General features: G+C 54.3%; 1 protein-coding gene across 3 annotated transcripts in view; it reads left to right on the top strand.

The window, feature by feature from the left end:
• MPRIP (myosin phosphatase Rho interacting protein) overlaps positions 1-21,358 on the top strand; it is a 90,220-nt gene that overhangs the window by 31,308 nt on the left and 37,554 nt on the right. For all 3 annotated transcript variants that reach the window (XM_061143680.1, XM_061143678.1, XM_061143679.1), the window contains exons 4-5: positions 14,423-14,574; positions 20,548-20,632. In XM_061143680.1, the coding sequence (XP_060999663.1) occupies positions 14,423-14,574; positions 20,548-20,632 (237 nt within the window). The remainder of the gene's footprint in view (positions 1-14,422; positions 14,575-20,547; positions 20,633-21,358) is intronic.

The following is a 21,358-nucleotide window of genomic DNA, read 5'->3' as shown; positions in this document are numbered from 1 at the left end:
TCTTTACTTAATCGTGACAGCTACACATCATTTCCACCTCTCTGGGAGGGATGTTGTCACAGTTAATTCCTTAATGACTCTTAAGTATAAGTGCATTGGGGATGAAATATAGTCTGTAAAGGGCTCTGCCTCTGGGCTTTCTGCAGGCTGCCTTGCCTTGGACTATCCTTGGGTCAGCTTCAGGTTACTTGGAAATGTTACAGTGGGTGACAGGAAAGGGCATGATGAACCCAGCTGGGACTGGGAACTCCTCCCAACCAAGCCCTGTTGTCCAAAGATCAGGGGTCAGCAGTGGCACTCAGAAGTGTCACACACCTTCCTTCCTCAAGTATGACTCCCTGGGACACAGAAGGCTGCACCCATTAGAGTGAAGCATCCTTTGGTACAGGTGTGCCCTGGAGACTGGTGGCCAGACTGTAGGCCCTTCTCACTGAGTGGAGGAAGAAGCCTGGGACACAGGCTTGTTAAGATGTATGAGCCTCGTGTCTAATGGAAAGTATAACGTTCTGCTTCTGGTGGCTTTTTGTTGTCATTTACCACTCTACCTGCTGGCCTTTGTGGCATTTCTCAGTGTGGAACAGCTGGGAGGTGGAGGCCACCAGTGGTTACTTATGGGGCTGTTTGGAATGAAGAACAGAGCAGACTCCTGGGAGTTACAGCAGAGGAGTTTCAAGAATGACCGGGTCTAGAAGTCCGTTTATGGCTGGGGAAATCCACCAGTAGGTATGGGGTCACCTGGTCCTGAAGGGAAGGGCTTGCTGCTTCCACGGGGCCTGAATCTGGGGCGGGATGGATGCTCTGTGCTGCCAGTGCCTCATAGAGCAAAGAAGTTAGAGGAGAACATGCAGGAATGAGTGGGTGCAGAGGCTCAGATAGAAAGGAGCACATGCATCCCTGCCAGGTGGGGTGGGAATGCTCTGCAGGTAACCTTGAATCATTCAAAGAACCAAGAGAGGACATAGGCACCACTCCCATGGGGGGTCTCCTTCCTCTGTTCCTGGTCCCTAGGATGCAGATTTCCATGTGAGTCTTCCTGCACAAGGCAGTGAGTGCTTCAAGGGAGAGCCTGCTATTTGCCTGCATAGACAGAACCTTAAACTATGCATGTAGGTGTAGGAGAAGCCCGGCACCTGTCAGCTGACCCAGGGGTGGAGATCAGTCTGCCACCCCCTTTGACTCTGGCATGTCTGTCGTAAGCATTTAAGAAGCCTCTCCCTGCCCTCCCTGCCCCGGAATCCTCCCTCTTTTGACTTTCAGACTCTACTGAGAGGACCTGGGGACTGGTGGCCCAGCGAGTGCCTTTCCGTGTCACTGGGACCATCCTGTGTGCCTTCATCCCTTCCCAGTTACCCACGTGCTCAGTCATGGGCAGCAGGGTAGAGATGAGCTCCCGACGGTGTCTGGTGCCCTCAAGCCTAATGAGAAGCACGGTCCTCTTTCCGACTCCCCCGGTGTGCCCACATCTGTTAAGGGGACACCCATGGCTTGTGAGCAGAGGGGCTGCAGGTGATTTTACGTCCTCCTGTCCACTTGGGGCCCCTGCCAGCCCTCTGCATGTGCACGGCTCTTACAGTGATGGAGGGGGTCATGGGATGGTTGGAGCAGCAGTTCTGTGAGATGGTGGAGGGATTTCTGGGGACCTCACTCTGTGCAGGGGTAGCAGCTGAGACTGGGCTGTGGTGGGCATCCTTGGTGGAGGTCCTTAGAGCTGTGGGTGGACTTCTGTGGCGCTGCGACTCTGGTCTGGAGGGTGAGTGTCTGCGTTAATGGGCTGGGGGGGTCTGGCCCTCCTGCAGGGACAGGAGTGACTTTGGGTTTTAGGAAAGGGATCAGCTTGGAATAATTGGTTAGGGAGCAAATTAAGTAGCAGTAGGGAGAGAACTGTCAAAAAAGAGTCATTTTATGAGAGTCAGCAACAGGAAACATTTGGGGTCCAAGAAACAAAGCCAAGTGACTGGTATCAGTGTGTGCGTGTGTGCACCCATGGTGCCCCCTCACATGCCTATGCAGGGCCAGGTGGCTCGAGGCCAGGCTGCAGAGTCCTCCAGGGCTCAGCCCTGCTCCCTGACTTCTTGGGACCCCATCATGGGCCCAGCCCTCCCTGCCTGACGGTTTTTTTTTTTTTTTTTTTTACTTTCCTGGGAAACAGGCAATACAAACAGTCTGATAAGCCAGCCCATGTAAGGTATTAAATGGAGGGCTAGATCAGTAATGTTTATGTTATTCTGACCCTGTGAAAACTGCCACTCAAGCCATGTAATGACCATGGCTGTGTTTCCTTCCACACTTGGTTTCTCTTGAAGTTTATGGTTGCCCTCCCCCATTCATTTTGATTTATATTTAACTAACCTTAATTGAACTTTACACTTCCTGACAGAACTACAAAGTTCTCCTTAGTGTGGGCAAGTCCTTCGGTCAGAGTCTTCTTTTTTTCATGGTCACATCCCTCATGGAGACTGCTCTCTGCTTGTCCCATTTGGCCTGGCTCTTCTCCAGGCCTGCTGCTCAGCTCTTGACCTGGGGTTCCCTTCAGGCTTCTCTGAGTGTTTTAGGTTGATCTCTTTTTGGTTTGCTTCTCTACTTGGTAAAGCCTCTTGAGAATGGCACAAGGGAAAGAGTTTTGAGACCTTGCATGTCTAAAAATGCCTTTCTTGCCTATACTCTCGATTGGCAGCTGGACTGGTTATAGAATGTCAGGCTGGAAACATTTTTCCCTTGGAGTTGTGAAGGCACCATTGTCAGGTTCACGTATGGTTCCTGAGCCCGTGGTGAACGAAGGGCATTTTCTCTCTGGAAACTCTGAGGGGCTGCTCATGAGCCCCTGGGCTCCAGAATTTCATGGGCTGTGCTTTGTTGTGGGCCTGTTTTCTCTCATTGAGCCAGAAGCCTGTGTGCCTTTCAATGAGGAAAGTTCAGTTCTTCTGGTCCAGGAGTTTTCTTGTATTTTTTTTTTTCCTCTGGTAATTTCTTTTATTTCATCTTCCCTGGTCTTTATTCTCAGAGCTCCTGTTATTTGGCTGTTGGTTCCTTTGGACAGTCTCTAATTTTATTATTATTTTTTTTTTTTGCATGGCTTTGTTGTTCCTGAGATCTCATTAACCTTGCTGTAAACCCTTCTATTTCTGATCCCAGTGATCCTGTTTTGTTCTATTCTGGTTCTTATGTCAGCTGTGATGCTTAAGTTTCTTGGGGCTCATTTCTTGTTCTCTGTGTATCCCTTTTTATAGCATCTTATTCCAGTTTCATGGACTCAGTACTGTCTCTTATAATTCCAGTTATTTTGAAATTCTGTTCTGTCTTTGGTCTGACTTGCTTTCTTCTTAGTTCCCTCCCTGCCTGTTTTGGTCTTGGGCTTTCTCAAATGAGTGTGACCTTTAGCTGTACATTTGTATTGAAGAACGAGGTTATGTGTGTGCAGGGCTTATGTGGTGATTGGCTGGCCTTGTCTTAGGACAGTCAGGCTGCAAACTGGAGAGCCCCCAGATCCAGGTCCTCCCCCCTCTCCTGTCTGGGGCAGCCTCAGCTTTCAGGATGATGACTTTCATGCAATCTTCCACCTCCTGCCCTCCACCCGCCTCTGCCGCCGCCCCCCCCCCCCCGCCATGCACCCCCCCCCCCACACACACCCCCCACACCCCGCCATGGTGCTTCCTGCTCCGAGTCCATAACCTCTTCAGAGAGCACCTTGTGGATGCTGCCCATGGGGCCCCACCCTGTGGGCTGGTGCTCCTTGAACGGGGGCTGCCCAGCCCTCCTGCTCGTCTCGCCTCTGAGGTCAGCGGAGGTGCTGGACCAGCCCTAAGCGTGAGGAACTCTGGGACTGCGTGAGTCTGCTCCCCCGGGTCCCTCTCCAGGTGTGCACAATTTATTTACTATCCCACATCTGTTGCTCTCTCCTGTTTTTTGTGTTTGAGAGTTATACCTTTTAAAAATCTGTGGTCATTTTTATTAGAGTTTTATCAGCAACTTGAGTGCGTAGCTGTGAGATTTTGGCTGTGTTTGACTGGAGGCCCCTCACGGATTTCAGGAGTCAGTGTCCACCCTGGGCATCCCCCTTGTGAGCCCCGCTCCTCTGTCCTCTCCTAGATTGTCTGTGGGGCAGGTTGTTGCCCTGGGTCTGCACAGCTTGTGTGCCTGGTGTGATGTCTTTGAGAGTGAGCGTAAGTGTGCCTGCTGCAGGTGTGTGTGTTCATCTCCTGAATTAAGGCTGCAGTGCCTTTTATGAGGAAGAGATACTTTTCATCTGTTAGAAACAGTTCTTCTGGCTCAGGAGTTTTTGGATCAAGATGAAATTTTTGATTCTCTGGTTAGAAACCAAAGGGTTAACGATGACCGCTGTTCCAGGAAAGTAAGAGGGAGACAGTCCGTCTAATCTCCCTTTGGTGAATAAGGCCCTTGACTGACTGGGCCGAGGCACCTACTTGCACCAACAATAAGACCCTTGTTGTCAGGGCTGGGCAGGTTCTGTAACCGATACTCCGGCTGCCTTGAGAAGGACCGTGGGGATGTGCGGTGCTGGCCTGTCCTTGCTCCGGGGCTGCGCACACGGTTGTTTCCTTCTTCCATACCCTGTGTTTTCCTCACGATGCTCCCTGCAGCCTGAGGGAGCCAGGAGAGGTTGATTCATTCATTCACTTGCTGTGTGCCGTGGGCAGACTGGGAGTTGGAAAAATGAAGATGGGGAAGAGTCCTGCCCTCCAGGACCTCATAGCCTATATCATCAGGCAGGAGGGTTAGCCGGCACGGGGGCACAGCGCTGAGACAGACATGCCCTGCTTGGCCCCAGAAGTGCTCCCCGCAAGCTCTGGATCGCCCTGGGGAGGGACAGACTCAGAGCACTCCGGAGGTGGGTGTTCAGGATTGGTCAAAGCACACGGATGGTGGTAGAAGATGAGACTAAAGAAAGAGGGGTTTCTGACCCCCAAAGCCAGAAATAAATATTTCATGGTGAAAAATTTGGGAAACAGTAAAAAGCATGTAGAAAACAATGTTGCCCTATGACCCTAGGTAAAAATGTGCAGATGTCATGGTTTGTGTGTCCTCCTAGGATGTGTAGTTGTATACTTAAGTGAGGCCCAAAAGTAACATTGTTGTATTTAATGAAGCTATTCTAATGGTTCCCTATGTCACCCTTTGAAGCACAGTCTTGAACAGCTACCTGTTAGGTCACCAGGTAGCTGTGTTTACTCTGTTCCATTACTGCAGACGTTCAAGTCGCTTTGAGTGTTTTCTTTTTTTTCTTTCTTTCTTTCTTCCCTACTCTATTCCTTTCCTTCTCTCTCAGTATAATGGTTCAGCCGACATTCCCAGAAGCAGAGTTGCTGGGTCCAGGCTGTGAACTGTCTTGAGGCAGTTGATAGTTACTGCCCGATTGTGCTCTGGAAACTCTGTGCTCCTCAGCTGGGAGGAGGGTGTCCTCTCTATTTTCCTCCCTCCATGCCTGGATCCCCCAGATTTGTGTGGTTGTCCTGGAGGTTGTAGAGGGGTGCTTTCTGAGTGAGGCACCTCACAGACGGTTAGACCATATTTGTAGTCTTGAAGAACTGAGACAGCCTGATGCATTGGAACCTCGATGGTAACTGGAAAGCCTTATTTTAGTTTCCATTTCATTCCTCTACAGTCAGACCGGAACCAGCAGCAAAGGAGGTTGGAGTGGTTGGCATCACACCTCAGCCTCTTGCACCTCCCCATGCTTCTGAGAGCTAGGGGACTGGAGCAGGCGGTGGCCCTGCCGGGAGCTGGGCACCACTGTTCCGTGCCACAAAGCTGCTGTGTGGCCATGACGTCTGCCCGGCTTTGGCTTATAAAGCGTGGCAGCAGCCTGAAGGGGTGGGGTGGGGTGGGAGGGGGCCGCAGAGCCCTCTGCTCCTGCTGGCTTCCTTTTCCCTGGAGTCCGCTGCACCCTCCCTGCCGCGCGTCACCCCAGGCCCTTCTCTCTGTCGCCCACTGGCCTTTCAGAGTTGGATGGAGACAAAGGCTTCCGGCCCCACAGTGGCCCTGCTTGCTTAATTCCCATGCTCTAAAAATATCCGTGCAGAGCGTCTTCCTGCCCAGTCTCCAGTCTCCTCCCTCCAGAATCTGCCTCACTCCCCCACCGCTCCCCCCGGGGAAGGTACAGCGTTTCTTCCTGCCCAGTCTCCAGTCTCCTCCCTCCAGAATCTGCCTCACTCCCCCCACTGCTCCCCCGGGGAAGAAATAAGATCTCCGTTTCATTGCTCTTTCCAGGCTCAGAGTGGAATAAGTAAGAAATGCCGGGTTTCCACAGTTAAAAGGGGAAAACTGCCTTTGTTCGGCCTGGAGGGCTGCCACCCGCCTGGGTTTGGGTCCACACTCTGAGGGTCCTGCCTCCTGCTCTGGGAAGGACACCAGAGAGGAAGAAAGGGGGGGACAGGAGCCAGCCTTCTGCAGCCGGCGGGCCTCCTGCAGTGAGTTGCTGTGGGAGTGAGGCCGGGCTCCCAGGCCCCTGCCCGCCTGGTCAGTGTGGACCAAAAAGGAGTCTGTGGGAAGCCTCCACCCTGGGAGGCTGCGGAGGCTCCTGCAGCTTTCTCAGGCATTCCTGGATTGGGCTGGAGCCTTGGCCCCTCCCCCCACCCCCAAACCCTGGATGCGTGCCTAATTGAGGCTTCATTTATTCCCCCATTTTCCCAGCGCCATAGAAAGAGACAGGCAAGTGGGTGAGGCCTCCCGATCCTCCTCAGAGCATGGGGGTAGTAAGGGGTGGCTGGGGGAGAGAAGTACTCCAGGGTGGGCCTCCTCCATCCCAGAGGGGCTGTGTAGGGGGGAGGGGTAGGGAGGGGAGCCAGGGCAAAGGGGCTGCCAAGTTCGGCAGTGATGGGAAGAATTTCTTTTTTTCTCCCCACTCAGAAACCCAAAAATAGCCATGTCAAAGGCACAAGCCTTGCAAGCTTGGGGCCAGCTGAAAGCCATTTGCTTCTCAGCCCTCCCTGTCTTCCATCCTCTTCCTCACAGGCCCTTTCTTTCCAAGCTCCTGCCCAGTCGTGGGAGGACAGGACACCACCACCGCCGCCCGCCCACCACCAGCCACAGGAAGAATGGACGTCCTCTCTTCCCTTGCTATCCCAGACTGCGCCTTCACTGGTTCCCACAGGGAAGCCTAAACCCACTGCCCTGTACCCTAGTGTAAAAAGTTGCTCCTGCATTTGCTTTTCTTGTAACTTTGAATTTGCTGATTAAGATTTCTTAAAATGAAGCAAATCTGTGGCTAAAATATAGACAATTAAAAATATGTAAAGACTGGATTGGATCTTGAAACCAAGGGGAGTGGTCATATGCAGGAGAGCAAATGCCACAAAAGCTGTTTGCTGTTACAACTGTTTTTCCCAATCATAAAAGTAACATACTCATTGTACAGATTTTGCGAGAACAGGACAGCCCAAAGATGAGGTGATAATCCAACAATTCAAAAAATTCTCTGATGTGAACCTCTGGGGTTTAAATGGTGAGATGCCCTTTCTGGTTTCCTTGCTCAGAGTTACTCCCGCTGGGCATCACGTCCCTGCTGCCAGCCTGTTGCACAGCCCTCAGTAGAGGGCAGAGTGGATGTCCTTCTGCAGGGGCACCTGTCCTCAGGGGTGCTGCAGTAGGGGCTGACCTGCTCCATCTGGGCTGCTGTGGCTTAACAAACAACATGGTTTATTTCTCAAGTCCAAAATCTGCGTGCAGCATGGTCGGGTTCTGGTGAGAGCTGTCTTCCAGGTCCCAGACTGCCCCTGTGTCCTCACATGGCAGAGAGCAGAGAGGACCTCGCAGAGGCACCGCCTCCCGGCACCATCTCATTGAGGGGTAGGGCTTTAGCGAAGGAGTTTTGAAGGGACCCTAACGTTCAGTTCCTAAAGAGGCCCTCCAGTGATGCTGGCCAGGCTCTGCCACTGCCCTGCAGTGTCCTGGATGTAGGGTGATGGCCAGTTAGCCTGGAGACCTGTGTCCCTGCTTCCTGGAGGGACTCTGCCTCAAGGTCCAAGCTGTCCGAAGCGCCATCAGTCTGGCCAGGAAGAGCACAGCACCAGCACAGGCTGCCCAGGCTCACGGCTTGTTTTAGGCTGCGCTTTCTCCTCTTGGAACCCGTCAGAATGAAATGAAACTGAATTGGCCGGTCCTCAAGCAGTTTGTCAGAAAACACCTGGGTGGTTGTGTGTGGGTTGACTTCCAGCTCCGCCTGCTAGCTGACTGTGGTCACTTCTGTAGCCTCACTACATCTCCACGTTCTCAGTGGTGTGGGGAAAGGAGCAGTGCTTTTCAGGATGAGCATGAATACTGGATGCCCTGGACGGGACTGCAGCTTCATGGTCTGTCTTCCCGCAGCCCTCCTGTCTCGCTGCAGGGGTGAGGTGGGGGAGGGTCTGGCTCTGCTGTCAAACAAAGGCCCGCTTCCCCAAAGGAGCCCCTTCCTCTCAGGTTTAGGGACATGTGTCATCTAATTAAGAGATGAACGTTTTGAAATAGTACATCCAGATTTTTAAAAGTGTGTATTTTCTGTGTTTTTTAAAAGAAACAAATTTTAGAACCATTTTGACAGTAGTATGGACAACAGCAGGGACTCCAGTTGTGTATGTTTCCTTGTTTTTGAAATTATTTTCTGCAGTGGTGACAGTCCCCACTGCAGGGTCCTGATGGGTCCAGGAGACCCGGGAGGGTGGGGGCAGTGCAGAACACACGTCTCCAGGGTACACGCCTTTGTGGCTGGGTGGCGTCTGCTGGTAGCACCTCTCCCTCCCCGTCCTCTGCGTCCTCAGGCAGCTAATGGATCTGGAGAACTCGGGTGTTCCCAGGCCTCCATGAGAGGCTTCTCTGAGGTCTTGCTGGGGGCAGACACCTGCTGTCAGGAACCACGTGTAGATGCCAGGAGAGCCAGCGGTGGTGGCGGGGCTCCAGGGGTGGGGGTGGGGCAGGAGAACTGGACCTAGAGGAGGTGAGGCGGGGACAGATCGTAAAGGTGGGCCTTAAAATGTCACCGGGTCAGCGCAGGGCCCGGGAAGTGCACACCTCCAAGCCCTTGGTTGAGAGTTTCCAGGAGGAGAGCAATAAGTGAGTGCGTCTGTCCTTAGACGAGGCCCCATCAGCCCGCTAGGCCTCAGCTTCTCACAGGCCTTGTTGGGCAGGGAAGTCTTTGCAAGCAGAGAATGAGGCAGAGAACCTTGCTGTCAAGCCCCTTCTCTCTGGAGGTTTTCCTCCTTCTCCCACTGTTGGGAAGTTTAAGCAGGAGGGCATCGGCATTGATGTGCTCCAGGCTTCCTATCCTGAGAGGGAGAGGGTCGGTGCCTGTGGGTTCTCTTGTGGACTGTGGAGAAGCATTTGAGTCTGGGAAGAACAGGGTGCTTGTTCCAGGGCCCTGGACTCACTCCAGGAGGCTCCAACCCCTCCTGCTGATGAGCCCCACAGATCCCTGGGAAGGAGCCTAGGAGCCTGCACGGGACGGGGCTTCAGCCCTGCAGCCTGGTTTTGTGGGTCAGAGACGGGAGGGCGGGATGCTTTGCTCAGCACCATGGCATTTGGGCACAGGCCTGTCCTGAGACAGGTTGGGGATGTCAGCCCTGGGCTCACAGCATGTGTGCCCTGGACCCGCACTCTTGCTGCAGGTGGATGCCTATGGGCACCTGAGTGTCCCTGGAGCCTGGGGTCCCTGAGGGGCATGGGGAGGTCTGGGGGGCCATGGCCGTGCCTGGCCTGTGTCCAGGCTGGGAGTCCCCTGCCAGACACTTTTGTTACTGCTCTGCTCCCCTGTGTTCTAAAACTTGGACAGCAGGGGAGGCCCAGTGACTTCTGAATCGGTGTGAGATCAGAGCAGAGTTTCTCAATTATGTGGATTCTTGGAATAAATCAGAGAATTTCTCCATAAAAAGGCTATTTGAAGTCTTTTGGGCACCCACCTTGTGTGGGTCCTGCCTAGCCATATTCAGTAGTAGCACCAGCCCCACTTGGTTTCAAGGCTTAACGGCATGGTTGACAGGAGGGGGGTTGTGTGTGTGCTCATGTGACCTGCCTGCATGCTCTGTGTGGCAACAAGCTCCCCCCATTCTGTGTTCCAGCCGGACGCTCATGCTGGGTAGGAGCTGGAGGAGCTAGACCCGGTGCTCAGGGCCAGGGTGGTGGAGGCGGCAGCCTGTGCCTGTGTGCGGTCACCTGGGCCCCACTGGGGGCAGGGACTGTCCTCTCATCACAGGAAGTGTGGCAGCCCCACCATGGCCCTCACCTTCCCGTGGGTGATAGGGTTTCCTGGCGTGGTCTTCACCTTCCCAGTTGGTCGAGGGCCTCACAGAGTCACCCGAGGAGAAGACCCGTGTCCCTCCTCCTCCCCTCAGGCTGCCTGAGGTTTTGTTTTCTTTCTCACTGTGGCTGGCAGGGCCTTGGGGGTGCTAACCCGAGCCTGGGGTGCTGGGGCCTGATGATACCACTTCTCCAGTAGTGCACCCTCTCTTGTGAACCCCACTGGCCCTCACCCTCAGCGGGCCCGCAACAGCTGTGTTTTGTCTCTCCTCTCCCCTCTGTTACGCTTTCATCAGGTCCTCTTTGGCCCAGCCACAAGCTGCCTAGTGACCTAGTGCAGCTGGCCAGGGCCTGGGCCAGCCAGCCCGCGGTGCTGGGCCTGCTGTGGCAGTGAGCAGACCCATCTCCCCTCCAGGCAGTTGTTCCCAGCCTCAGTGTTAGAAGCATGAAGGGGCTTTTTGGTAATTCTGATGCCCAAGCCCCACTCCCAGACAGTTTAAATCTGGGCATGGAACCTGCATTTAGTTATCTTTCCAGGTCATTCCATTATTCAGCAAAAGTTGAAAACCATTGCGTTAAGCACTCAGACCTTACAGTTTAGGACCTCTCGCCTTCTCTCCAGCCTCTCTGGTTGTTCCTGGTCCCCAAGAGTCTCTTCTGGCTGCTTCAGACCTCAGCATTGGGGTCTTTCAGCACCAGGGTGAGCAGGGGGCCCTGCAGGAGGGCTTGCTGAGTGCCATGGCCCCAGAAGCTGCATGGCTTCCAGCCCACCCATAGCAGACGACAGTGTGTTCTCTCCCAGTCTGCCTGGAGCCGCTGGGCAGGAGACGAGCACTGCCTTCCTTCCGGGCATGGCACCCTGCAGACCAGAGCTGGGGTGTGCATCTCCACAGCAGGCCCTGCTGCCTGTGTGCCGGTGCCCCCCGCCCCCGCCCCCTGTGAGCAGCCCCGTTCTCCGTCTCGGCTGGAAGAATGGCTTCTGCTAGGAGGTGCCTTGAGCCCCTGGCCTTTCCCCTCTGTGTCCTTCCTCCCTCCCTCTTTAGCCAGCATGCCCTGGAAGAGAGGGCTCCGAAACTCGTGCTGGAGGCAGGAAGTGTAGAACTAGTATCTGAGAGCCAGAGGGCTCTCAGATATACAAGGAACTGTGATGCGTTCTTCTCCAGGACTTCCGTGCAGAGTCCAGGTGGGAGTGTGTAAGGTGGTATGTGCCCTTGGACGTGAGTGGAGTCTGTACAACTGAAGGAGAAGGGATCATGCTGGGTGCCTTGTGCGCGGTGGTAAAGTTGCCCGTGGAGTACTGGTTCACAGTCTGGGCCACTTGGGTGTGTTAGGTCCCAGGCAAGCAGAGGGAGAGGCTGGAATGATGCACATGGCCCTGGATTCAAGTGGAGGACACCAGTGTGTTTAGCTTCAGAGACTCACAGGAGAGACAGATCCCGCAATTGATAGATAGTAATAGGTGGGGGGGCGGGGCGGGGAGGGGAAGGTGAATGCAGACGTGACTGCACAGGTTATACGCACCTGTGTTTCCTCGTCCGTCATCTGAGAAGGCCTGGAGGCAGCAACACCCCAAAAGCAATGAGCATACCTAGTTCCTCAGTATTGATTTCTAATTCTGTTCTCCAGTGAAAGGAACCAGGGATCCTTGGAGAAATGGCCCATTCTAGGATCAGGGTAGGTACATACAAGCTGAGCCTGGGGCACCTTGCCCTGCAAATGGTGGGACGTGTGCATGCTGGTAGGCCACGTGGTCAGGGCCAGGACAGCTTGAGCCACTGACCCACAGTGTTGTAGTGGGTTACAGTCTATACTGTATGGGAGGCACGTTGAAGTTCAGCAGGGAAGGGCCCACGTGGGTGCTCCTGGGCTGCTTCTTCCCGGGCAGGGGTTGGGGGGGACGCTGTTGAGACCAAAAGGGCTGGCCCCTGTGAACCTGGACAGGTTTCCCAGGTTTCCTGTCTCTTGTGTGTGACAGGATGAGGTCACGCCTGCCTCATGGGAGGTCATATTTAAGGAAGGATGAGAGAGACTATAACTGGGTGATCCTGGCTTAGAGGTGGTAGAGAGATGCTTGTGCCCTTCAGCCCTCACCTGTCATGTCTCTGCCTTTCATGGCCCTTCTGCAAACTTTCTGGAGGAGGTACCACCTTCTTATCATGGAGAGGTTGCGGAAAGCCTCAGGGTACAGTTGGTGCCTGAGTCCCGTGACCACATGGAGCTGTGGGGTGGCAGGGAGCCTCACCAGGTGAACACTCGCTGTGCAGAGGCACCAGGGTGCAGCTCCAGCCCCGAGCCCTGGAGCAGTGGCCTCTGAAGAGGAGCACGTGTAGCCCGGGGCCCTCTGGGTGGTCCAGTGAGGAGAAAATGCTAGAACTTGTGATGACGTACTTTATGGCCCCCGCAGAACTTACCTGTGTGTGTTGTGTGTGTGACGCAGGGTGACTCAGCAGGGCCGGGCACCTGCCCCAGCAGCATGAGGGACAAGGGAGGACAGCAGAGCAGAGCACCGGGCCTGCCTGCTCTAGTGCTGGTGCCACGCTCCACCCGGCGCCCTGGTCCTTCCTGCGGCCCCGCCTCAGAGAGGCCGTGTGTTTTGTCGGGGCCAGTGGGGATCAAGTGTCCTGCCTGAGGGGGTCTGCCTTTGGAGAGGGCAGAGGCCACCACCCAGGGAAGGTTCTGCTGGGCACTGGCATGATGTGGGGGAAGGAAGCAGGGCCTGGAGCTGAGGCAGGAAGGTGGGAAGACAGCGCTTATCCCGAGGCAGGTGGGGAACCTGGGCCACCTCCCTCATCAGCTACTTGGTTGAGGACCACCCACCAGGCTCCCTTCTCCAGCTTAAGGGCAGGCTGGAAGCCTCCAGGAGAGGTACTACAAGGTTTTACTTCAGTCGGGAAGCTCTCAGCTTGGCGTGGGTGTGGCCCCCTCTCTCATGCCCACCTGGGGGCACTTCTCAGATAGGACGCACTGAAGACGCAGTGAGGGTGTATGCTCTTCTGTGGGGGCACGGCTGCCCTCCTGCCCTGCCGCCTCCATCTTGAGCTGGGCCCCAGGAGGATGGGCGGGTCCCAGAGGCCCCCACGGAAAGGCTTCTTGGAGTGGGGAACTTACTCCCTGCCCTACAGTGACCCAGCGAGCTGGCGACTGTGTCAGGGCGAGGACTCTGGAAAGCCACCACCTCTGGGGTCTGGCTCCTGGGTGGGGCCTCAGGGGACAAAAAGGGAGTTGGCTGGCAGTGGGTCAGCAGAGCTCGGCGTCTCATCTTCAGACCAGGTCCCCTTCCTCTGTGTTGCAGCAGGGGACTGGCTGGTGGGAGGAAGGGAGCCCAGCCACCACTGTGGGCCTTTTCTACCCCTGCTGCTTCTCCAGGATCAGCCTGGAAGTGCTGGGCCCTTGGGACAGGCTCCTTGTGGAGGTGGGGTGGGAGTTGGAGCTTGGTCTCCCCTCCCTTCATGGAGTCTTCGCGCCTGGTGTGGTGGCCACCAAAGCCCCCTGCCTCCTTCCCCAAAGCCTCCTTGCGTTCCAGGAGGGTCCTCACTCATCCACTCAGTATCTTGTTTTTGGATTTCTCTCCCTAATGTCAGTGTCTCGAAGCTTTGACTGAGAAAAGGGGGGAAGTGCTATAATTTGTCCCAGCCCTGCCCGGGCAGCCCTGAAGGAGGCCCGCCTCTGACAACCCCAGGTGCGAGGCTCTGGTCTGCCTGCCCCACGTCTGTCTTCAAGGTGTGCTTCTCTCTGGCCCCTCCTAGCCTTTAAAAATAGCCTTGCAATTTCAAAACTACCTCCTGTAGCTTTTCTCACTGCTTTCTGGATCAGTCACCCTCTGTGACCAGGCTCCTGGCTGCCTCCGTCACCCCAGCTGTCCTCAAGAGGCATCTGCTGCCTGTTCCCCCAACACACAGCCCCCGCCCGCCCCCAGCACTCGTGGGCTGTTCTTCTGTAGTGGGAAGGAACATGCAGCTGGTTGTCCTCTGAGAAGAGCAGACCTGTCACCGCTCCCCTCCAGGGTGGGTCAGGGGGGTGTGGGGCTGTGAGGGCCAGACTGAGGCAGCCCACCCTCCTGCTCTGCGTGGCAGGGGGCTCTGCACAGCTGTGAGGCCCCAGTGATGGTGGAGAAGCCAGGAGGGTCCAGAAGGACCTGGGGAGACAGGGACGTTCGCTCTGCCCCCAGGGTGACTCCTGCCATGTCTTCCTCTTGCAGCCCACAACCCTCCCACAGGGCACCATCAACATGAACCAGTGCACGGACGTGGTGGATGGGGAGGGCCGGACAGGCCAGAAGTTCTCCCTGTGCATTCTGACCCCTGAGAAGGAGCACTTCATCCGGGCTGAGACCAAGGAGATCATCAGTGGGTGAGTTTGCTACATGTGTGTTGAGATGACGTGCCCCACCTGCCAGGGATCCTCGAACTGTCTGCACCTTCTGTCTACTGAGTCCCTCTCTCCACCCACCTTTGCTTCATCCCCGCCCACAGTTGCCCAGCTGCCCCTGCCGCCTCCCTCTCCTGGTGTCAGCGCATCTTCCAGGCCTCTCTCTGGTCTTCTGTTCCATCCTCACTTCACTCTGGCCTCCTCTCACTCAGCCACGAGGGGCTCGGTCTCTAGAGCTCATCCAGCCTCACCCCCTCCTGCCTGAAAGGCCCTGGGGCCCTTCCCAGCCCCCTACCCACAGCCCCATGCACTGCAGTGCTGAGCTGTTTGTCACGCACGTCTCCTGCTGCCTCTCCCCTGCCCTCCCTTCCATCCTCCAGGCTGTGAAGCCCCCAGGAAGCCTTCCCCAGTGAGGCGTGTGGCTGTGTCAGCTGGCACTTATGAAGGCTGGGGTTTGCCCAAATGTGTTCTCTTCAGCCAGCGGTCAGCCCTGGAATAGAGGCCATATCTCCCTCATGACCCCTGTGTCTGCACTCAGGAGTCACCACAGGGTGACCACACGCACTGCTTTTCTTGTCTGCATGGACAGAACAGAGTTCTGGGCTACTCCACCCCCTACGCCCAGCATGCCCTGGGTGGAGGCTGGGAGAAGCCCTGGAAAGTAGAGGGACCCAGATTTCCAGGCAGCCGCCAGCGCAGGGGGCTGAGCTCCGTGCTCTGAGCTGTCACCTCTGCATCCTGGGGGCCCTGCTCTTCCGTGCACGCAGCCGCGCAGGTAAGTGACATGGTGCGTGACGGCGAGCAGGTGCCCCTGGCCCAGCCAGGAGCTCGGGCACTGGGTCATGGAGAAACTTGTCATTCTCTAAGGTGCACAGGAAAAAATGAACTCTCGGGGTTGAGGGGCCGGGCTGATTACTGCACAAGGAAGAGAAGGAATTAGGACGTCAGGCACCTTGCGTTCGTGAAACGGAGGTGGCTGAGTGATGGGCTGGGCTTTGGGGCCCTATCAGCTGCAGCTGGCCAAGGCGGCCGTGGGAGGAAGTGAGATCTTGTTTTCACTGAGGTGGGTGTGGGGCGGGGGCCAGGCCCATGCTGCTGAGGGGTGGGTGGCTTCTTCCTGGGGTGCTAGCTCCCTGCTAGTCATCCTCCCATGGGGAAAGGCAGGATTTCGTTTCTAACACCAGGGGCAGACAGGAGGACCAGTTTCACTGCCTCTCCTTAATCCTCCTCTTAGAATGTTATGGATTTTAAGAGCGTAAAGCATTTTCGTTGTTATTCAGTCTCTCAGTCATGTCCGACTCTTTAGACCCCATGGTCTGCAGTCATTGTCCTCAGGGATTTTGGAGCCAAAGAAAATAAAGTCTGTCACTGTTTCCATTGTTCCCCTGTCTATTTGCCATGAAGTGATGGGACCAGATGCCCTGATCTTAGTGTTTTGAATGTTGTTTTAAGCCAGCTTTTTCACTCTTTCACCTTCCTCCAGAGGCTCTTTAGTTCCTCTTCGCTTTCTGCCATAAGGGTGGTGTCACCTGCATATCTGAGATTGTTGATATTTCTCCCGGCAATCTTAATTCCAGCTTATGCTTCATCCAGTATGGCATTTCACATGATGTACTCTGCATATAAGTTAAATAAGCAGGGTGACAATATATAGCCTTGACACACTCCTTTCCCAATTTGGAACCAGTCTTGTACCATGTCCAGTTCGAACTGTTGCTTCTTGTCCTGCATACAGGTTTCTCAGGAGGTAGGTAATGTGGTCTGGGATTCTCATCTCATTAAGACTATTCCACAGTTTGTTGTGATCCACACAGACAAAGGCTTTAGTGAAGTCAGGAAAGCAGAAGTAGATGTTCTTCTGGAACTCTCTTGCCTTTTTTGTGATCCAACGGATGTTGGTAATTTGATCTCTGGTTCCTCTGCCTTTTCTAAATCCACCTTGTACATCTGGAATTTTTTGGTTCACATACTGTTAAAGCCTAGCTTGAAGAATTTTGAGCATGACCTTGCTAGCATGTGAAATGAGTGCAACTGTGCAGTAGTTTGAACATTCTTTGGTATTGCCTATCTTTGGTATTGGGATGAAAACTGACCTTTCCCAGTCCTGTGGCCACTGCTGAGTTTTCCAAATTTGTTGGCATATTGAGTGCAGCAGTTTCACTGCATCATCGTTTAGGATTTGAAATAGTTCAGCTGGAATTCCATCACCTCCACTAGCTTTGTTCATAGTGATACTTCCTAAGGTCCACTTGACTTCACACTCCAGGATGTCTGGCTCTAGGTGAGTGATCACACACTGTGGTTATCTGGGTCATTAAGATCTTTTTTGTAATAGTTCTTCTGTGTATTCTTGGCTTCCCAGGTGGTGCCCGTGGTAAAGAACATGCTTGCCAATGCAGGAGACATAAGAGATGTGGGTTCAATCCCTGGGTCAGGAAGATCCCCTGGAGGAGGATCTGGAGCAACCCACTCCAGTATTCTTGCCTGGAGAAGTCCATGGACAGTGGAGCCTGGCGGGCTACAATTCATGGAGTCTGAAAGAGTTGGACATGACCAAGCGACTAACACTTTGACTTTTCTGTGTATTCTTGCCACCTTTTCTTAATACCTTCTGTTTCTGTTAGATTCATTCCATTTTTGTCGTTTATTGTGCTTATCTTTGCATGAAATGTTCCCTTGGTATCTGATTTTTTTGAAGAAGTCTCTAGTCTTTCCCATTCTGTTGTTTTTCTCTATTTTCTTTGCATTGTTCACTTAGGAAGGCTTTCTTCTCTCTCCTTGCTATTGTTTGGAACTCTGCATTCAGATGGGTATATTTTTCCTTTTCTTCTTTGCCTTTCACTTCTCTTCTTTTCTTGGCTATTTTTAAGCCCTCCTCAGAGAACCATTTTCCCTTTTTGCATTTCTTTTTCTTTGAGATGGTTTTGATCACTACAGTGTTACGAACCTCTGTCCATAGTTCTTCAGACACACTGTCTATCCGATCTAATCCTGTGAATCTGTTTGTCACTTACACTGTATAATCATAAGGCATTTGATTTAGGTCATACCTATATGGTGTAGTTTTTCCTACTTTGTAGGTTTTCCCTACTTTGTTCAATTTAAGTCTAAATTTTGCAATAGGGAGTTCATGATCTGAGCCACAGTCAGCTCCTGGTCTTGTTTTTGCTGACTGTATAGAGCTTTTCCATCTTTGTCTGCAAAGAATATAATCAGTCTGATTTCGGTGTTGACCATCTGATGATGTCCATGCATAGAGTTGTCTTGTGTGTTATTGGAAGAAGGTGTTTGCTATGACCAGTGCGTTCTCTTGGCAAAACTCTGTTAGTCTTTGCCCTGCTTCATTTTGTACTCCAAGGTCAAACTTGGCTTTTACTCCAGGTGTCTCTTGATTTCATACTTTTGCATTCCAGTCCCCTATGATGAAAAGGACATCTTTTTTTGGTGTTAGTTCTAGAAGATCTTCTGGGTCTTCATATAACTGTTCAACATCAGCTTCTTCAGCATTACTGGTTGGGGCATATACTTGGATTACTATGAGATGTTGAATGGTTTGCCTTGGAAATGAATCGAGATCATTCTGTCATTTTTGAGATTGCACGAACATACTGCATTTCAGACTCTCTTGTTGACTCTGAAGGCTAGTCCTTTTCTTCTAAGGGATTCTTGCCTACAGTAATAGATATAATTAATGGTCATCTGAAGTAAATTTGCCCATTGCTGTCCATTTTAGTTCACTGATTCCTAAGATGTCAGTGTTCACTCTTGCCATCTCCTGTTTGACCACTTCCAATTTACCTTGATTCATGGACCTAACATTCCAGGTATTGTTCTTTAAGCATCGGACTTTACTTTCACCACCAGACACATCCACAACTGGGTGCTGTTTCCGCTTTGGCGTAGCCTCTTCATTCCTTCTGGAGCTATTTCTCTCCTCTCCTCCAGTAGCATATTGGGCAGCTTCTGACCTGGGGAATTCATCTTTCGTTGTCATATCTTTTTGCCTTTTCATACTGTTCATGCGGTTCTCACGGCAAGAATGCTGACGTGGTTTGCCATTCCCCCCTCAGTGTCAGTGGTTCTGCAGCTGGAGACGGAAGGCCAGAGGTGAAGGGAACCTGATCTCCCCAGGCACAAGGGGCAGCAGAGCCAGTCGTGAGTCCTGGTTCACACCTGCTGCCATGGCCTGTCTGGCAGACACTCTTGGCTGAGGTTCCACTGCCCAACCAGACTCCTCAAGGACATCTAGGCATCACACACACAGACACACACCCCCGAGTTGGGAGGGGCCTGGGTGACATAGGAAAGGAAGGGTGTCTGAGGTCCCAGGGCACTAGGAGTATGGGAGCTGGGGCCCAGGTCAGCACCACATGGTCTGGCCTCTGATGGGACCTCCATCTGGCACTTGGCAGGGGCTTCAGGAGCTCTGTCCAGTCAGCTGTGTGGCGGTGGTGCAGGTCTTCTCTCCTTTCCCCTCAAGGCCCTATCATGTGAGGCGCACAGGTTTGCTCAGCTTGGTAGTGTTACTAGTCAAGAGCGACAGGACCAGTGTTCACGGGCTCAGGACTCCCTGACTGCTTTGCACATGCCTGCCGCAGCGCTGTTCCCAGGCCCTGGAGGATGACGTGACTTCGCAAGCTGTCTCTTTTCCCCTCCCAGGTAGAGCCTGGAGAGGGGCCCTCTGCAGGCAGGGTCCTTATTGTGAACTTTGCAAAGGAAATTTGTTCCCTTTGGCAGGCTAGAAAGCAAGTCTGTTAACCCACAAGCACTCAAACTCCGAAGGGTACATGGGTGAGCCCTTGGAGTCTGCTCGTCTGCTCCTGTGTAGAGTGAGCCGTCATCTCCTCCTGGCTTTGGGGCTCTGGGAGCAGAGCCTGTGCTCAGATCTCCTCATGCAGGGCACTCGCTTGCTCGCTCTAAGGCCGAGAACCCCCGCTCTCACCTGACTGGGCCTCAGCTCCACTGCTGGAAGGGTGCACTCCACATGCAACCCCTCTCCCAGCTGCCAGCAGCACAGCCACTCCAGCGGCACCCCACACACAAACACATTAAAGGAGCACCTCTGAGAACTAAAGACAAGCCCTTCTGCCTGCCTTGCGCCTGGGGTGCTGGTCTTCACTGCTGCCTCAGCCAGTATGCTGGCAGTGTAGACCCTGCCTCCCTCAGCAGTTCAGCCGTTGCCGCCAGGCTGTTGTCACAGGCTGGCCACAGGCCCACACAGACCCTTGTGTCTGGACAGAGTTAGCCCAGCGTCCCCTGCAGTACTGTCCCCTGTGGAGAGAGCGCTACCCTTCCCCCGCGCCACACATCCTCCTCCCACCACACCTTCTCCTTCCCCTTGCTCCGACCTTCCCAGCTACCACAGAGCTCCAGAGAGGCAAGCAGGGGCCCCCCTGGTTCCAGAGATGAGAGGCCAAAGTCCTGAGGGCTAGGAGCCGCCTGGGTCTTGGTTTGAGGGGAGCAGAGCCAGGTCTGAGTCCATGCCCCTCCCTGCCTTCCCTGCTGCTGGTCCAGAGTAGACCTTCCAGTGTGGGCCCTGGTGTTGGTCCCTGGGCTGTTCCGCTAGGCCTTCCCCAAAGGTGCTCCCGAGGTGCCCCCAAGGGTACCCTCACTGTGCAGCTGGGGCCCAGAGGTGAGCCCTCCAGAGTGTGGGAGGTCAGCTGCACAGTGCCCAGAAGTGACCACTGTGGGAAAGTTTGGCAATGACTCCTAGGTTCTTGCCCCAGTGGTCCTCGGGGCTTCCCAGTCGCAGCGTGTCTATGCTGGCCAGCCACACTCCAGGAGGGCGATTTTAGAGTGGAGTCTCAGCCCCAGAGGAAGGCTGGTAACAAAAGCACTGCCAAATCTTCACCAGACCAGCGGTCAGCCTGTCCGTGTCCCAGCTGTGCTGCTGGCACTTCCTGCCCTGGAGTGGCAGCCCTGGTCTGACTGGTGCCATACCCTCCTGTCTCCCAGATGGCTGGAGATGCTCACAGTCTATCCCAGGACCAACAAGCAGAACCAGAAGAAGAAGCGGAAGGTGGAGCCCCCCACACCACAGGTGAGGCATCCCCTCGGTGGAGCTGGGGCAAAGAAAAAGCACCCTGGGAGATTGGGGGATTCAGGACCCAGCCTAGAATTGGGGGCAAGGGAAGGAAGGGGTGATGCCAGGGCTGAGGCAGCTGAGGCAGCCCTCAGCCCAGGGGTCTTCGCCTTCCTTCTCCGAGTCTGTGGGCTGCCTTCTGCACACTCCTCTGCAAGCCTCAGGGCAGGACCCCCACTTGGAAAGGGTGGCCTGCTGTGGGGCTGCCCCCAGAGGCATCACCGCACAGTGCCCATCCCTCCCCTGAGCATCCTGCCAATTGCTGGGAGCCAAGAGCATGCTGGGAGGAGAGGCTCAGTTCAGTTCCACCTTCACACAGACAATTCTGCGACAGCAGGCTGGGCAGAGGGCCAGGAGGAGTGGTCCTGCAGTGCCTGGCCGTGAGGGGCTCTCAGGGGACCCATAAATGGAAAGCACTGGCACAGCCTTGATTCTGTGCTCCTACCAGCTCCCATGAGGCCAGAGTGGGAGGTGGCTGGGGCAGTCCCCCGGGTCCAGGGCTTCCCTCCCTGGCTGGTCTGCAGGGACTCGGGGCACCAGAAGGGCTCAGGGCCTCAGTGGACTGATTTATGAAACGGGCCTGTTGAAATCGAGTTCTCAGATTACTATGAGCAGTGGCAAAAGTGCCAGGCCCCTTCTGGGTGCTCAGTACAGTGACCCTGGAGCTACACAAGTTTGCACTCT

Source organism: Dama dama, chromosome 5 (genome assembly GCF_033118175.1).
Source record: "Dama dama isolate Ldn47 chromosome 5, ASM3311817v1, whole genome shotgun sequence".
Taxonomy (NCBI): Eukaryota; Metazoa; Chordata; class Mammalia; order Artiodactyla; family Cervidae; genus Dama; species Dama dama.
Note: the sequence above shows the minus strand (reverse complement) of the source record. Positions and strands in the feature narration are given on the sequence as shown.